At 35.6% G+C, this 15,623-nt stretch overlaps 1 protein-coding gene across 11 annotated transcripts in view; it reads left to right on the top strand.

Moving 5' to 3' along the window:
- bun (TSC22 domain family member bunched) overlaps nucleotides 1-15,623 on the top strand; it is a 104,217-nt gene that overhangs the window by 67,469 nt on the left and 21,125 nt on the right. For 10 of the 11 annotated variants that reach the window (XM_070211806.1, XM_017156585.3, XM_017156587.3 and 7 more), the window contains one exon: nucleotides 14,006-14,057. In XM_070211806.1, coding sequence (XP_070067907.1) covers nucleotides 14,006-14,057 — 52 coding nt within the window. Of the gene's footprint in view, nucleotides 1-7,204; nucleotides 8,205-14,005; nucleotides 14,058-15,623 lie in introns of those variants that run through there. The other variant, XM_017156598.3, reaches the window with a different exon arrangement.

The raw sequence follows: 15,623 nt of genomic DNA, 5'->3' as shown, positions 1-15,623 counted from the left end.
CCCGACTATCAGATACCCGTTACTCAGGTAAAGGGAGTGCGAGGGAGATGGAGACATAGATTGAAAACTTTGATCACGCATAACTTTTTAACGAATGGTCCGATTTGAAAAATTTCTTCTACATTTCGATAGGTATTGATAAACACAATAAAACTGCATTTTTACTTTTCCAAAATATTAAAGTTTTTAAAATCGTATATAAGCGATTGTGGGCGTTAGAAGGGGCGTGGCACCATTTTGAAACAAACTTGCGCTGCGTAGGAACTCCTAAAATCTGCATGCAGAGATCCGAGATCTCAGCGTTCATACAGACAGACAGACGGACAGACGGACAGACAGACGGACAGACGGACAGACGGACATGGCTAGATCGACTCGGCTAGTGATCCTGATCAAGAATATATATACTTTATGGGGTCGGAAACGCTTCCTTCTCCCTGTTACATACTTTTGCACGAATACAATATACCCTTTTACTCTACGAGTACCAATCGAACAAAGCAATACGCAAAAAGAGATAATGTATTAACCTTGACATTGTCTTAATGTCAAATCATGATAAATTAAACGAAATGCAAAACAGTGTGCAACAATTAATCTTCCGTACCGTCTATAAACGTGTGGATACCGACTTTCCTCGCCGAATCGTTTCAGGAGGTGAATGAATAATGTTCAATAAATTTTCGCTTAACGCGAACAAAATGTGAACAACAAGAGGGCAAGGCAAAAAAAAGGAATATAAACAACAAAATGTTAGCAAAATATAAACAAAAACAGTGGGGGAGGCATAAATCTCTGATTCCGGATGGTAGAGCAGAAGGGTGTTGAAAATGTTGAATTCAAGGTAAAAGAGGCGCCACAAAATCAGCTTTCCATACAGCAACGTGCTTTTCTCAATTCAAGCGAAAATAACATAATAAAAATTACACATGCTGGGATGAAAGCATGAACTTTCAAGGTCAAATGCTGTAAAAATACTTCAACTGTATATCTATAAAAAGAATTTATGATCTATTATTATTAAATATATTTATTTTATATATTTTGTTGCCCTAAACCTTTATTTTGTAGTTTTTAATTGTTAATGAAGTTTAAAACCCAGAAAATACAGGCCTGATGTCTATATTTTTACCTCCTATATTTACACCTTTAGCTTTGTGTATAGATGTACATATGTTCAGTAACGCACATGCAAATTAGATTGACCATGAAAAGAGTTTTCGCCCGACCGCGTATTTTCCTTCAGGTGTTTAGCCGAATGTGTGAAATGGAATTTTGTTTTCGCCAAAATATTTCGTGGTTGTAAGAAATTAAGAGGGGAAAATGGTGTGCCAAGTTGTGTGCAAACTAATTGAGAGATTTCTTCAACTATGAATCAATTAGTAGTGCTACAACTTAAATTCACGAAACCTGAAAGTCCATTAAGTGTAATTTTTATTTTCAACCATAAAAGTTTAAATTTTCAGGCCTAATTTCCAAATTGACATTTTAAATTTTTAACTGTACTGCCATTTGTTCACAGTTCTGTATTGTATTTAAGAATCAATAAGGTTAGATAATACTATTAATATTTGAAATTGTGGTTTTGTAAATAAAACGAATCATTGAACTCAATTGTCTATAAATGTTCTTTATTATATAAATTGTATTAGTGAATTTTAGTTGTGAGTGGCATCATTGGCTTATAAAAAGGTTCGCATCCAAGTTGAAAAAAATATTTATTTGTTTCTTTTTAAAAGATTTAAGGGTTAAACCTATTAATCAATACCAAAAGAATTCACAATTAAATTTAATATTTCCCCAATTCACTATGTGATTATCATAAAAAGTAGAAAAAGGTTATCACCCCGGTGGGTGGTGTCACGTCCAAAGAACCGGTTTGGAACTTAGGTAACAAAGAATATTTATTTGCCAGTAGTTCATTGCTTGGACAGCAGTAAGAACGAGGAATTGAAACGACTTAGAATTGATAATTCGCAGCCCATAATCGCGTTTAGCTGTGGCATTTTCTTGGGTCGCAACTTAAGATTGATTTGATTGCACAAACACGTTTCCATTTCCATATTTTCCTCGCCACTTACAAGATTAGCACGTGAAACATGAATGATAGTAGTCTATAGGCGGTCAAGCGATAGTGCTATATAGTTAGTTAAGGGGCAGGCAGCAGGGGTATATAAGTGGTGCCGGTTATACGTGTCTTTCCTGGCGATTTGTTTACTTGGCTGCGGTTAAGTTTCGTTCGCCAGCGAGAGTCATAAATACTAGATAGATTTAATAACGCTAAAAAGTTTGCCACGAGCTCATGTCTCAACGATGACGATGATGATAGTATATATACGTCTATAGTATATTCCACTGCCGCCAGGCTGTCTCAATTGTAAATCGAAAATCAATCCACTTAGGCTGAGGTGTGACCACAACAACCTTGCAACTTGATTAGGTTTACCCACCTTTTTCTGAGTTCAAAGAGTCAATTTTATGGTGAGTCGTTCCGTCTCGTCTCTGGGTTTTTCTCGCCACTCTTCGACGTCATTTTAGTTTTCTTTGCCAATCGCAAACCGATCGTATTTTGACTGTAAATATTTCCACTTTTCATCTTTCGACCGGCGATGGTGGCCCCTTTTTCGGCTTTTCGTTGATTTTATGACTCAATTAAAAGATAAATACGCAAAGTGCAAACATTTCAATGTTCAGTGAACGCAGCCGACAAACGAACACATGACGTCAACCACCCAGCCATCAAACAAACAAATTGTTGAAAGATTTATGAATACTTCGAGTGTCTATATTTGGATATCCATGCAAACACGCACTTTTCCGAAGAAGATGAAAGAGAAAGAGTTTGGCTAATGGGACATTTGCTCCCAGTGAGTATAATTAAGTTATACCGTGGATAAAAAGGGAATTAGAAATAGTATGGCAATGTTGACAGATCCTCGGGGATTTTATGTTGGATATTACAGCACTAAATTTGCTTAAAATAATTTTTAATAAACTTGTTCATTGCATTTACAAAAATCATTTTAACAAGGAATTATTTTGGTCGCCGGTTTTTGCCTTTATTTTTCTGTATCATTATTGTTTGTGTTTATGAGTAACATCTTTATTTATCTTTTTAATTTACGACTCTCGACTGCGTCAGCAGTGCGTGAGTGAAAGGCAAAAAGCCCGCCAACAAGTTAACCTTAACATCTTTTCGCCTCTTTTTTCTCTGTTTTATTAAATTTATAATAAAGTTGCTGTCGCGGATTTGCATACAAATTCAATTAAAACGCGTGTTGGAATTTAGTGAGCGAAATTTTCTTGAGGCAACGAGGAAAATTCTCAATTAAAATGCTAAAAAGGAAATTTAAATAAAAGACCATATTAAATGTAAAGTACATTAAGTTAAGCCAAGCACTAATTATTATAATAATCAAATTTGGTTTGCTGTTCCCTCTTAAAATACGCAATAATATTTTATTTTCATTAATGACTGCAGCCGCAGCCTGACACTCAACTCGAATTAATGTTCGATTGACATGTCAAGTGGAAATTAGAGAGGAAAACATTCAAGTGGTTAATCAGTGTTCAACTTGTTTTTGTTGTTGTTGGTTTTAACACTCACCACCCACCCACACAGCCACAAGCGCCGCAGAGAGCTGAGGTCAAAGGTTGAACTTGACGTGAGTTCGCCTTTCGCTTTTCAACGGTCTTTAGTTGAGGGGGCAGGTTTTCGCCGGGTCAAAGGTGCAGGCGCCACCTAATGACTTGCAGCCTGGCATTAAATTGCCATTGCCTGGAAAACTCTGAAAATGAAAGTAACAAAAAACGCCAAGCCAAGCTCACGATTTTCAATGTACAAAACAAAATAAAACTCCTTGAAAGAGGCCTTCAAATACTCTTTTTTTCTAATTAAATATGGTAAAAATACTTGAAGAAGTATTTTAAGAAGAATTATTTAAGTACCCAGATATAAGAATATTCTCAGTCAGTTTTCATATCTGAAAACCATTTTAAGTTTTCGAAAATATACAAAAGCAGAGACAAAAAAAAACGCTCCGGAATCAAATCGATATGCTACTAAATTTTCTAGTATTTATACATGCTGCATATCAAGTCAAAATTGAACGACGTAATATGAAAGGGATCATCGTTTCATAAAAGTTTTTTTTCCTAATTTAAAGTCACTATATAGTAACTTTAAAAATTAAATTTTTTAACTCAAAGATTTTTAATATATACAGGTGTAGCTATTTTTAGTTCCAAAATATATTTGTTTAGTTATCTTAATTACCAATGAAAGTCTATAGGCCTCCCAAAGAGGGTATAAAAAGATGCGGCTGAAACTGCGGCGCCTCAAGCCAAGCGATTAAATGTTGTTATATGTCTCATGGGTTGTTCATTCGTCGTTGGTTGTTGGCTGTCTTGGGTTTCATAACAACAACAACAAGACAATGCCTGGAAATATCCATCTATCTTATTGTGGGTTTGTCTCTCCGTTTGCCACAGTGTTCACAGTTATTAGAGACACTGTTTTATGTTACACAATTGTTGTTTTTGCTGAGGCTGACCAAACTAAATCCGGCTAGCAACATGTTGCCCACTGGCAGATCTCTTGGGCTTTTCGATAATGGCCGGGGCCTTTGCTAATTGTTGGGGCGTGGCGCCGCGATCCACAATACAACGATGTTGTTTTGTGCGAAAAACCAACAGTCACCCAGCTGTTTACCACCCAATAAAATCACACACCAAAATAACACTCATTAGCAGCGAGGTTCCAGTACTTTATCGGTTTTGCTGGGTTACATTTGCAGTACATTTTTATGTCTTTTACTTTTGTTGGAGGGGCTTGGCACACGCTCGCCTTTGTCAGCGCTATGAATACCAAATATTGCCTTTGTTGACATTTATTTGCAGTTTTTTTTGTAGCTGGCGAAAAATAATTTGCACAAACAATTCGCATATTTTTGAGACTTTTTTTGCTTGGTTTCCATCGGGGCGAAACGCGCTTGTTAAACGCAATTAATGGGGTTACGGAAATCAAGGTAAATGGGGTGATATTAATTTAGGATAGGCTTAAAGTAACTCACAGATCTTTTTGTTTATAATATAAATTATATTATAACATTTTTTTTTTGTTGATTAAAGTTATTAATTGTTTATCCGCAGCATTTTTCTGCGCAATCGTTACGCACATATCTTTCTCTTTTCTTTCCTTTACTTTACATTTTCATTGCGTGACCAACCAAACTTTTCTCCAGCCATTTCGATGCGATTTGGAAATGGTTTAGTTTTGGGGTGTTGCAAAAGTCGTAAAGTAAAAAAGGCAAGAAAATGTAGTTAAATTGCGGAAGAGTAAAATAATTATCTAAATGCGTGAACAGGCGGAAACAGGGGAAATAAAATTAAGATTTAATGAGACTTACACAATTTATTAATGTTACATTTCTCTTCTTTTGCAGGTGAGTTTGAATGAAAAAATGAATAATTTCTTATACCACGGAAGTGGTAAGCTTTTAAAACAGAAAATTCTAAATTCTTTGATAAATTTCGTAAAGTTATGGTAACATCTGCATTACTCCACAATGCATAACCGTGTAATGTCGATTTAGCAACATATTAATTAAATTTTGTTAGGTTTTCTCAAAATCTGTTTTATAGTTATTTTTTTCTTAAATAACTTTTTATAAATATTTTATGAAATTATGAATTCATCAAGAGGGGATCAAAATATCGCAGTAAGATTACAGAAAAGACGAGTTAAAAGTACAAATATATGTAAAACTTACATTGTAAGTATTTTATGTACACCAGATTCCTGAAAAACGTATCCACATCGAAAGTAACCACCCACAATCACCCACAATTCGGCGAAATAAAATCAGCTGACTCGAAAACATGCAGCCACATAATATCTTTAATATTTCAGAAAGCAACAGCGTGAGAAAATAATCGAATATGTATGGAAAACACTTTTTCTCATTGTGGGTGGTGGGTTTGGTGGATAGGTGGGTTAATGGGCTGGTGGGTTGGTTGGTTGGTGGCCAACAAATCTACAGTTAGCACACGGGTTATTGAGCCTTCAACGTGGCAACTTGTCATAGTCAAGTGGCGTGGAGAGTCTCTTGCTGTCTCTTTCCGACGCTGATGCTGCTGCTGCATCGCTTCACTGGATTTCAAAAGTTCTTTTGCCGTTACACCACTCGCTCTCTCCCATTCGTGCTCCCTCTCTGCTGACAAAACCGCTGTTGTATGGTTTCTCTCCCGCGGATATGGCTCTCTGTATCTGGAATTCAGCTAAAAAGCTTTCAAAAGCAGCCATGTTGCTTTTTAACCGTCCATGTGTGTAGTGTGTGTGTGTGGGTGTTGGACATGGCGCTCTCTCTCTCGTCTCTCATAAATTAACTGATTGGAAAGATTCGTTTGTCTGTTTTTTTTCGGCTTCCTCCGTGTTTTTCTGTGTTTATTTCGCTTGTTTGTTTATTTTTCATGCATTTTTTTTGTTTGTCTTTAACACGAGCCCAGCGAAAACGTGGAGCGGCCATGGGAATATCGCATTGAATCTCTCCCGAAAAAAGGGTTCCGTAACAAAGATCGGAGACAAGATGTACAGTGAAGCCTTTATATGAAAAGTGGCTGCAATTGTAATCATCTACGAGGGCAACATAGCCTAGAAAAAGTAACATGACAGTCCAAAATACTGATCTACCAGCTAATAATTCTAACAAATTACAAATTACAATTTGAAATTTTTTTTTTTAATTTTATAGGATTGATGGTGAACTTTTATTACTTAAAGTTAAAAAAGTAATGTCAAAGATTCTTTGCACTTGTAAAGCTTCTTTACACTAACATAAAGGGTGTATGGTACAGTAATTACCAGTACATATTTAAATGCCGTTTATTTTTATTTTTTAAGAATTGGCAGTAATGGCGTTTTATGGCAAGCTCCACTTTAGCTTCCAAGCTTTGCTTTGTTGTGCTCTCAGTGGCTCTGCATTTTTGCAAAAACAACACCGCTACCGAACTCGAACTCCCTCTCTCTTTTGCTCTCCCACCAACTTCGAAACTTCAAAAGCCACCACCAGAAAGCTGTTGTAACAACTGTTGTTGTTGCTGCTGCTGCACGTTCAGCTCTCTTTTTGGCTCTCTCGGTGGCGGCAGAGGCAAAAGCAGCGACTGCGACGCGAAGCAGCGACGTCAACATTTTCAGTTGCTGAGCAGCTCTTTCCATTCAAACACGAAAATCGCCTAGAAGTTAAAACTTCGAATCGCTTAGTCGCTTGGGCTTTTTATTTTATTCCGTTGCTCGATTGTTGTTAATTGTGTGAAAAATACTTATTTTTGTCTGTGCCCTTGTGTTGCAATCTGTGTAAAAGAAAGAGAGAGAGAGAGGGTGGATTTGCACCGCAGAAAAGGAACAAAAGCTGGCGAAATTGTTTACAAAGGCAGCCTAAACAATTGCCAAAAGTTCGCCAGACATTTAATATTCAAATCTCGAGAAGAAAACGGCGAAAAACGTCTCGCGCGCATTTTTAAAATTTTCACTCATTGAGAGAGAGTCCAAGAGAAAGCAGAGAGCGCGAGAGACGGAGTTGCTGAATAAGAAACGCATTCAGCAAAAAGAGAGCGAGAGACACTCTCGCATTTAACCATTCTCTCTCGAGCACACAAATAAAAGAGCTCCCCAGTTCGTTGTTTTTGTTTGTTTGGTGTGTTAAAACATAAAAAAGGCCTACAAAAAACGAACACCTAAAATACATGTATAATTGCAAGTGAAACTCATTAAAAGGGAAGCTGGTAAAAAGAGAACGCAATTAACTGTTTAAGCACATACACTAAAACCAATACCAATTCCGGCCGCCGCTCTCCCAACAGTGTGTGTGTATATCTAATAAGAAAAAGCAGCTGCGACCTCCCCAAACAAATTTGTCAAATTAAACAATCGGGGGAAGAAAAACCAAATCTCCAATCAAATTTTATACATATCATTGCTGGGCATTTAAAACATAAAGTTCTTCCAACTTTAAAGAAAATTCGGTGGAAAAATCGCATACAACTATCGTATTGACGATAATGAAAACCGAAACCGGCAGCAATAACAACAATAATAACAATACCGTCAGCAAAATGGATTTCGATATGTATCCAAGTATTTCGGGCAAGCAACAGGACCCTGTTCGCGAAGTCGTTATGAAATACATTGATTACTTTCTGCCAGAGTGAGTATACGATGAATCCCCAGTTTATCCAGGAAAATTCTGGGTTTTCCAAGGAAAAAAATCTATAATATGAAAAGTATTTAATTGAATTACATTATTTCTAAAAGATGTGCAACCTGTTCTAAAAATAAATCCTGCTTACCTGTGGGAAAACAAGCATTGGTTAGGTAGATAAGGTATGGGGTTATTGTCCAAGCTGATAACAAACTGATGAAGAGGTCATCCCAAGATAAAAGCCGCATATTTGGCTAGGGATCTCAGTGGAAACACAGTAGCTCTCTACATACTTGTTGACAAAAGTTATTATCTTTAAGATAAAATTGTTTTCAGACTGGATTTAGCTGGCGAGTTTGGTTAAGTAAGCGACTAGGTGGAACATTTTATGAATCTGTTTATATGGGTTGTGGCTATTTTTGTTTAGCTCCTAGATACTGCTGTTTTCTTTTTTTTTTAAGATTATATAGACCTAATTAAAGTAAGCTTTATTTTGAGCTTGGTATTTTTAAGTGTGTAAAGATTATATACGATTCATTTTTAGTAACTGCTTACAGTTTAACAGGTAGTATTAATGGATATTTTAACTAATGACTGTATTTAAGGAAGTTTGGGGGCAATGATCTTTCTTTTAACTTTTTGTTTTCAGCTGAGCTTTGACGTTAAAAAGGCATCAGTTCTCGTATTTATAAGACTTAATCTCATGGTTATGAATCGTTACCTGACGATTGACAAACCAAACGATGACTAATTTAAGATGACTGCTTATAGTAAACTGTCAAATTGGTTGCACCTAATTTACGCAAATTTGTGTGAACTAGTAGAAAAAAAAATAAACAAAACTTCAGACAACTGAGCAAACGACAATTGAGCAGGTGGCTATAAATAGAGGGCAAAAATATATACTTCCGACACATTGGTGATGTGATTCTACGCTTAGGAAACCAATTAGCGGAACCCAGACATCATGATGATCCATAATGGGTCCTATATTATATCCCGTGCATGGCAACGCAGCTGGGTTTTTGATCTTCTATCAGATATCTAAGTAAGGCACATCCGATGGCAAATTTACTTCAAGGTGCTAAGTTGTAGATGGCGAGAATAAATATCGATGGTCTGTTGTGTTGATTTTATAAGCATACAAAAATATTTATCGGTTGGATAAGTCGGCGGGCGCCATTCGCTCTAATTATATTGGTAAATTGAGTTTGTGTTGTATAAGTTATTATAAATGGTTGATTTGGTAGATATATTTTTGTTTTACTGGGATAAGGGGCTTAAATTTAAATGGATTTCTTAAATTTTTAATTTGACATTTAAGACATTAATCCGCGGAATGATTTTGATTGGTAGATCTCATGACAAATCTACTTCATACCGTCCGTACCGAATAATCAAATTATATGTAAAAGACAGGTTAGTGTGGCCGCTTCCTGTCTATGGGGAGCCTTACATCATCGGGAAAACGGGCCAACGCATCGTTAGTTGGATAAAATACTATTTTTTGCGCTGACCTCATTTTGTTTTTGTCCGTTACGTCCAGTTAGGCAACTTGTTGCAAAGCTGCGTTAGCATGGGCGGGGAAAATCCAGGAAATAATACAATAAGGCGCTAAAAATGAACCGGTCTTGGTCTTGGACCACACCAGTTTACTTTTCAACTCTCCTCGGCAGTTTTTATTCCGCCTGTTTATTTCTTTTGAACCCTTTTTGCCGTTTCTATATATAGACACATATTTCATTTCAGTTTTATTTGGGTCAGGGGCAATTTATTCCTTTTCTTACATTCCTCTCTTATTATTTAGACTGGATATTTTTATGATTTTATTTTTATAGTGGACGCTATTGTTGCGTTTGGTTTGCTTTTTGACAAAATTATTTTTTGTTATTTATATTAGGAAATTATATTTTTAACTTTAAATTTAATTTCAATAATCAATATTTGGTACCTATCAGATATATCAGATCACATCAAATATATTCAAAAGATTATGAAATAATATACACCTTGTACTCTAATTGCTGCTTTTGCGTTTAAAACTTTGCTTTAAATTCACTTCCCGTTTTCCGATCGTTTATTGTTCCTATTTTGCTGAACAATTTTTACGATGTGTTTTGTTTTCGTTCGCCAACTTCCTGGAGTCGTAAACTCGGTGTCATCGTTCCCGGCTCTTGAGACCCTCAAATGCAAATAAACACTTCACAAAATGCCATGCCAGAGTGACGGGAAATCATTCGACGGATTGGGAATAGCGAAGATGGCATGAATATGTATGCCAAGTTCTCTTTTTGCTTACATCAGCATTGCCGCCTGCCTGACAACAATTTCGATATCTGTTTTTACTATGCATTCTTCAATTTTGCGGAGTCAGCGGAAGGCATTTGCTGGGCGAGCAATTTGTATTTTTTTTTAGGGAGAATCGCAGAGTCGGCATCCGCAAGTTTAAAATTTCGGAAATGCGCAAAACAGTTTCGAGTCGTGTGAGTCCCACAAAAAGTTGTTGTCGAATCTTGATATTTTGAATGAAAATAGACGGGGAGAAAATGCCAAAGAGCAGCGACATTCATCAAGGGATTAACCTGGCACTTGGCCAGAGTCTCATTCACAGATAATGCGCTTATTCAGATTGATTCGATTGGATTCGAAACGACTCATTGGCGGCACGCCATTCGACTTTCTCAATTGCCAGTCAGGGGCGCTAACTGCAAAATAGAAAGAAACCAACTAATCGATAAGCCTAAATTAAAATACAAATGTTATTGGACTTAAAAAACACATTTCATTAACTTAACCATTCTTCATTTTATTTCAAAGCTTTCGGCAAGCTCGATATGTTTAGGTGCTGGTAAAAAAAAGTTGTACCTTCCTTATTCATTTATTTTTCGTCTATTTTGCATTATTTTGATTTTAGTATTTTTTTTGTCACTGACATATTTTCCTCTTTAGGTAATATACAACATCTGATCACGTGACCGGGTAAATTTAAGCCCAAACTAAAGCTTAACATAAACCACACTCAAGATGCCGAATGCCAAATAAATAAATAATCTTTAAATTAGCACAAAAAGCAGAAGTGAAAAAGTAAATAAATAAATGACATCACTGATATTTTTACGAGCGCTCGATGGCGGCGTTTGAACCTTAATAAACTTTGCACTTTTCTCCCTCCGCTTATTTCTTGTAGTTCGTTTTTTCGGTGCTTTTGTATAATGAAAATAAAGTACATATAATGTGTGGCTTTAATTCTTCGTCCGTCGCGTGATTTTGTGTGTTATTTCCCACTCTCAGTCGAATACTTCTCCCTTTTTTTTGTGCTTACGCTTGCTCTTTATTTTTTTTGTTTGTCTGTGCTCCCATGCTTTAGACAGGTCTAATATTATTTTTATGACTTCATGCTGATAACGCCCGGAGAGATGATAACGAACCAAAACAACAATCGTTATTTTAATGATGATGATGCTGCCACCAGCTGTGCATGATTGTTTTAATTTTTACAGAGTATTTCAAAACTACAAAATTAGCATCGGGATTTATATTTTCACCTTTAATAGTTTGAAAGTTATTATTTAAAATTAAAAATAATAAATGTTTTGTTATAAAAAAAAACAAACTTAAATTTTAAAGTAATACATTTGGCTAATAAGCACTTCAATGTTGCCACTCAATTTCATTTATATGAGTACTTTATAATTCCCCAACCGAACCGAATCCTATTTATACCTTATACTCCCATTCACCTCAATATAATTAAGTGTGTTATTTGTTCAAATTGCTCTCCCATTTTATTATCGAATGAATTAAAATTAATGGCCATGCGAAAAGCGAATTTTCGCCCCAAAAACTCCGCGTTTCCAGCCCAGCAACAACAACTACAGCAATAAAGACGCCATTGACCGGTGTCCGAAATGACATTGGCGAATAAATGTTGTTTTATTTTATTTTATTTTTCTGGCTTTTGTTTGTGCCCATAGCCCAAAGAAAGAGAACAAAAGTCACGGCATGAGTTGAGTCATTGCACTCGGTCGTCGTCGTCTGGATGCAAAGGCGAGACTTTTACTTTTTCCCGCCTTGTTTTTCCCAGGCAAGGCGAGATGATATAGAAAGTCGTAAACTAAGTTCCCTTGACTCCTCCGACTTCTCTCTCTCACAGGTTAAGAAACTTTCCGCCATTCGTCCTTGTCGGCTGACTCAGGGGGTAAATCACAAGTTTTCCCCTTCTGTTTCTGTTTCCGATTCCGAAAACGAAACTCTCGTAATTCTGTTCTGCGGTTGCCCCTCCTCTCGTTTTTTATTGTCCAGCCGACTTCCACTGACTTTAATTATTTTGCACGCCGCAAATCCATCCCGTACATCCATCCGAATTGATATTATTCCATTGCATTTAAATGGAAGGCATTTCAGCAAAAGAATCAACAACGCAATGTGTTAATCATAAAGATGTCTTCTTTATTATTGTGGGTTTTTTACTTACTTTGTTGATAAAATGAAGTCAAAAAAATAATCTTTTTAAAAATGGAAAAATTTATATAAACAGGAAAGTTGTTTTTGTTATCACATTTCATGTTCTTCTCTTTATTTTAATTTTTGTTGATTTATATTTCTTTATAGAATACAATTCAACAGCTTTGAATCTAAATTATGTAAAAGAGAAACTAAGTCAATTTCCGTTTTCAGCATGACTTAATTACATTACTAAAAGCCATTTAAGTTGTGGGCAACCTCAAAACCTCAACCCTCTAAATGAGTCATGACTCGATTATTTCACTTATGTGTAACTATCTTATGGCCATCTAATTTGATGACACACCACTGCATATTATCAGGCCATTTCTATAATTAGACATTATTGCGTATAGCAAATATTTTTGAACCACAAATCGAATCCATTTCGTTTGATAAAATGAATAAGATATAGAAAAAAAAAAATATATAAGCACAATAAAGACATGAACCCAAATAAAAAGCTTTTACAGTTTACATTAAGTAAAATGGAAAGACAATTTGAATGGCCTATTGGAAATTCATGTTTAAAAGGCGTATTACCTACACCAAAACCAACTTTTAAGATTCTTGTTTAAGCTCAAAATCATGATAAAGAAATTAGAAAACAAAATTGTAAGAATAAAAGTGTATAAAACTAAATGTATTGTTCTTGATTTTTATTAAAGGTAATTTTTATAAAAGGTGAATTGAACTATGCAGTTTGCTGTGCTTTTTCTAGTTTTCCTAAGAGTTACATAATTGTTTGTCAAGCGATCGAATGAGCAATGCAATAATTTGCACTTTTGCTTGCACTCAACAATTAAAGAAATATGCCAAACTGTTGTTGATTGAACAGGGAAAACCCGATTTGGTTGCATAAAATTCATTATATCGGATTTAAATTCAATCAAAAAGTCTGAACACTTTTCATACCATTCATCTTTCACTTTGGTCTTATGACAATTTAATTGCTCATTTGGCATTGCAATTAGATGGGGAGATTTGCGTTTTATTCGGAGTTTTTTTTGCGAAGTCGAGGAAGTTTTATTGTCAGACTGACCTCAATTTGCGGCTGTCATCAGCAAGGTCGGATCGCCAAAAATAACTTCCATTCGAAGGTCTTCAGCAAAAGTTTTTAGGCATTCAAAATGGCAACTAAAAAATAGGTATTTGATTTGTTTTTAATTGAGACTTTGGATGAGACTGGTTAGATGATGATGGGGCAATTAAACTGTTGAAGAAGGCTAAGCTCTTTTAGATTAAGTAAAATAGAAATATGATTTCATTTTTTAACACTCTAACTATTTACTCGTTTATTTCAGTGCATCTGGAACAAGTGCAGTTGCGATTGATAACAAAATCGAACAGGCAATGGTAAGTTCAAATTTAATTTAATTTTTAATTGTTTTATCGGGATTGTATATATAAATACGACCATCAACTCATAAATTTATCACAGCAGACAGAAAAAATGGCGAGCGCCAAATTGATAAGACTTCGAAATAACATGAAATCGTTAATCTTTATAATGGGCGCAATAATTGTCATAAAAAATTCTTATCACGCGAAAATAAAAAATCGAAAAGACTTCATGGGCTGAATCTTGAGCGATTTTGAACTTTTGACCGTGAAAACAGTCGTTGTTTTTTAAGACAAATGATGCGAACTCTTGATGGGCCATTCTTAATCTCGATTAGGCAAGGTCTCAAGTCTCAGGAATCCATAAATAGATACAAGAAATACGAAAAGCCCATCGAAAAACATGTTCGAGTGGGGCGCCTTTGCTCACAAAAAATGATACAATTCAATCAAGTGGCCCTCCTTCTTCATTCTCGGCTATGGACGACGGGCATGAAGTACAAATTTAGTTCAATTGAATTGAATTTGCTTTGTACATACTCAGTTGGCATGCATTTCAATGGAGGATTCTATATTTAGACAGAATTAAAAGACAGTACACAAGACTCTCAAAACAATGAACAATCCCAAGAAGATGACAATTGGTTTTGAGTCTTTTTCAATGAACTGAAATGAACTGTATCGAGAGTTATGAATGGAAAAGCATTGATATTCATGGTTTACGGCGCGACACAAAGAACAATCGAATTGCTCTTAAGTGAGGCAATCTAATCGAGCTTGTAATCGCTTTCGCAATCAGTCGAAATAAAAGTTTCAATGATTTTAACTAACATTTTTTTGTTGCTAACCCTAATAGGACAAAGGTTTGAATTATTTGCTATTAGAAATCGATAAGGCAATCTTTAATTTAAAAAATTTCAAGCCCCTTTTCCTTTTATTTGTTAATAAACTAATAAAGATAGATAATAAAAAGAAAAAACCATACATCTATGAATCGCATGCAATTTTGAAATGCTTTGGGAAAACCCAATTAATTTTGCTCTTTCAATATATCATCACGATTGCATTTTTATTATACCAAGTAACGGAGTTAATAGAAAATTCCAAGCGGAACTTGATGACACGTTTTGCGTTGTGGCAACTGTCTGCTGCATGTTGTTCGATTTGTGCCTCATTTAAAGTCAATCAACTTTTCCTTTTCCACGAAATCCAATTGAGAGACAGTGCCTGCGCCTCTGTTGCAGTTGCAACTTGCCACCCATAATGGTCATTTGGGTCAATTGAATTGCTCTCCCCACTTTCTTTGGGCCGACGCATTTAATTTCGATTCGATTCTCTTCTTTTTCTTTTTTAAATTCCTTTCTATCCATCTAGAAATGTTTTCCCTCTTTTTTCACTTTGTGAAAGTATTTTCCCCAAGCGTGTACATTTCTTTCGTGCATATTGTAAAACCAACCCCCCTTTTTTAACTCTTGTTTGCCTCAGAATTTTTTGCGTTCATTTCTGTTGTTGCTTTTGACCTTGGCGAGGAAAGAAATAAAATAAAATTTTATACGAGACTTTGGGGCTGATATTTTTATG

Source organism: Drosophila takahashii, chromosome 2L (genome assembly GCF_030179915.1).
Source record: "Drosophila takahashii strain IR98-3 E-12201 chromosome 2L, DtakHiC1v2, whole genome shotgun sequence".
In the NCBI taxonomy this organism is placed as follows: Eukaryota; Metazoa; Arthropoda; class Insecta; order Diptera; family Drosophilidae; genus Drosophila; species Drosophila takahashii.
Note: the sequence above shows the minus strand (reverse complement) of the source record. Positions and strands in the feature narration are given on the sequence as shown.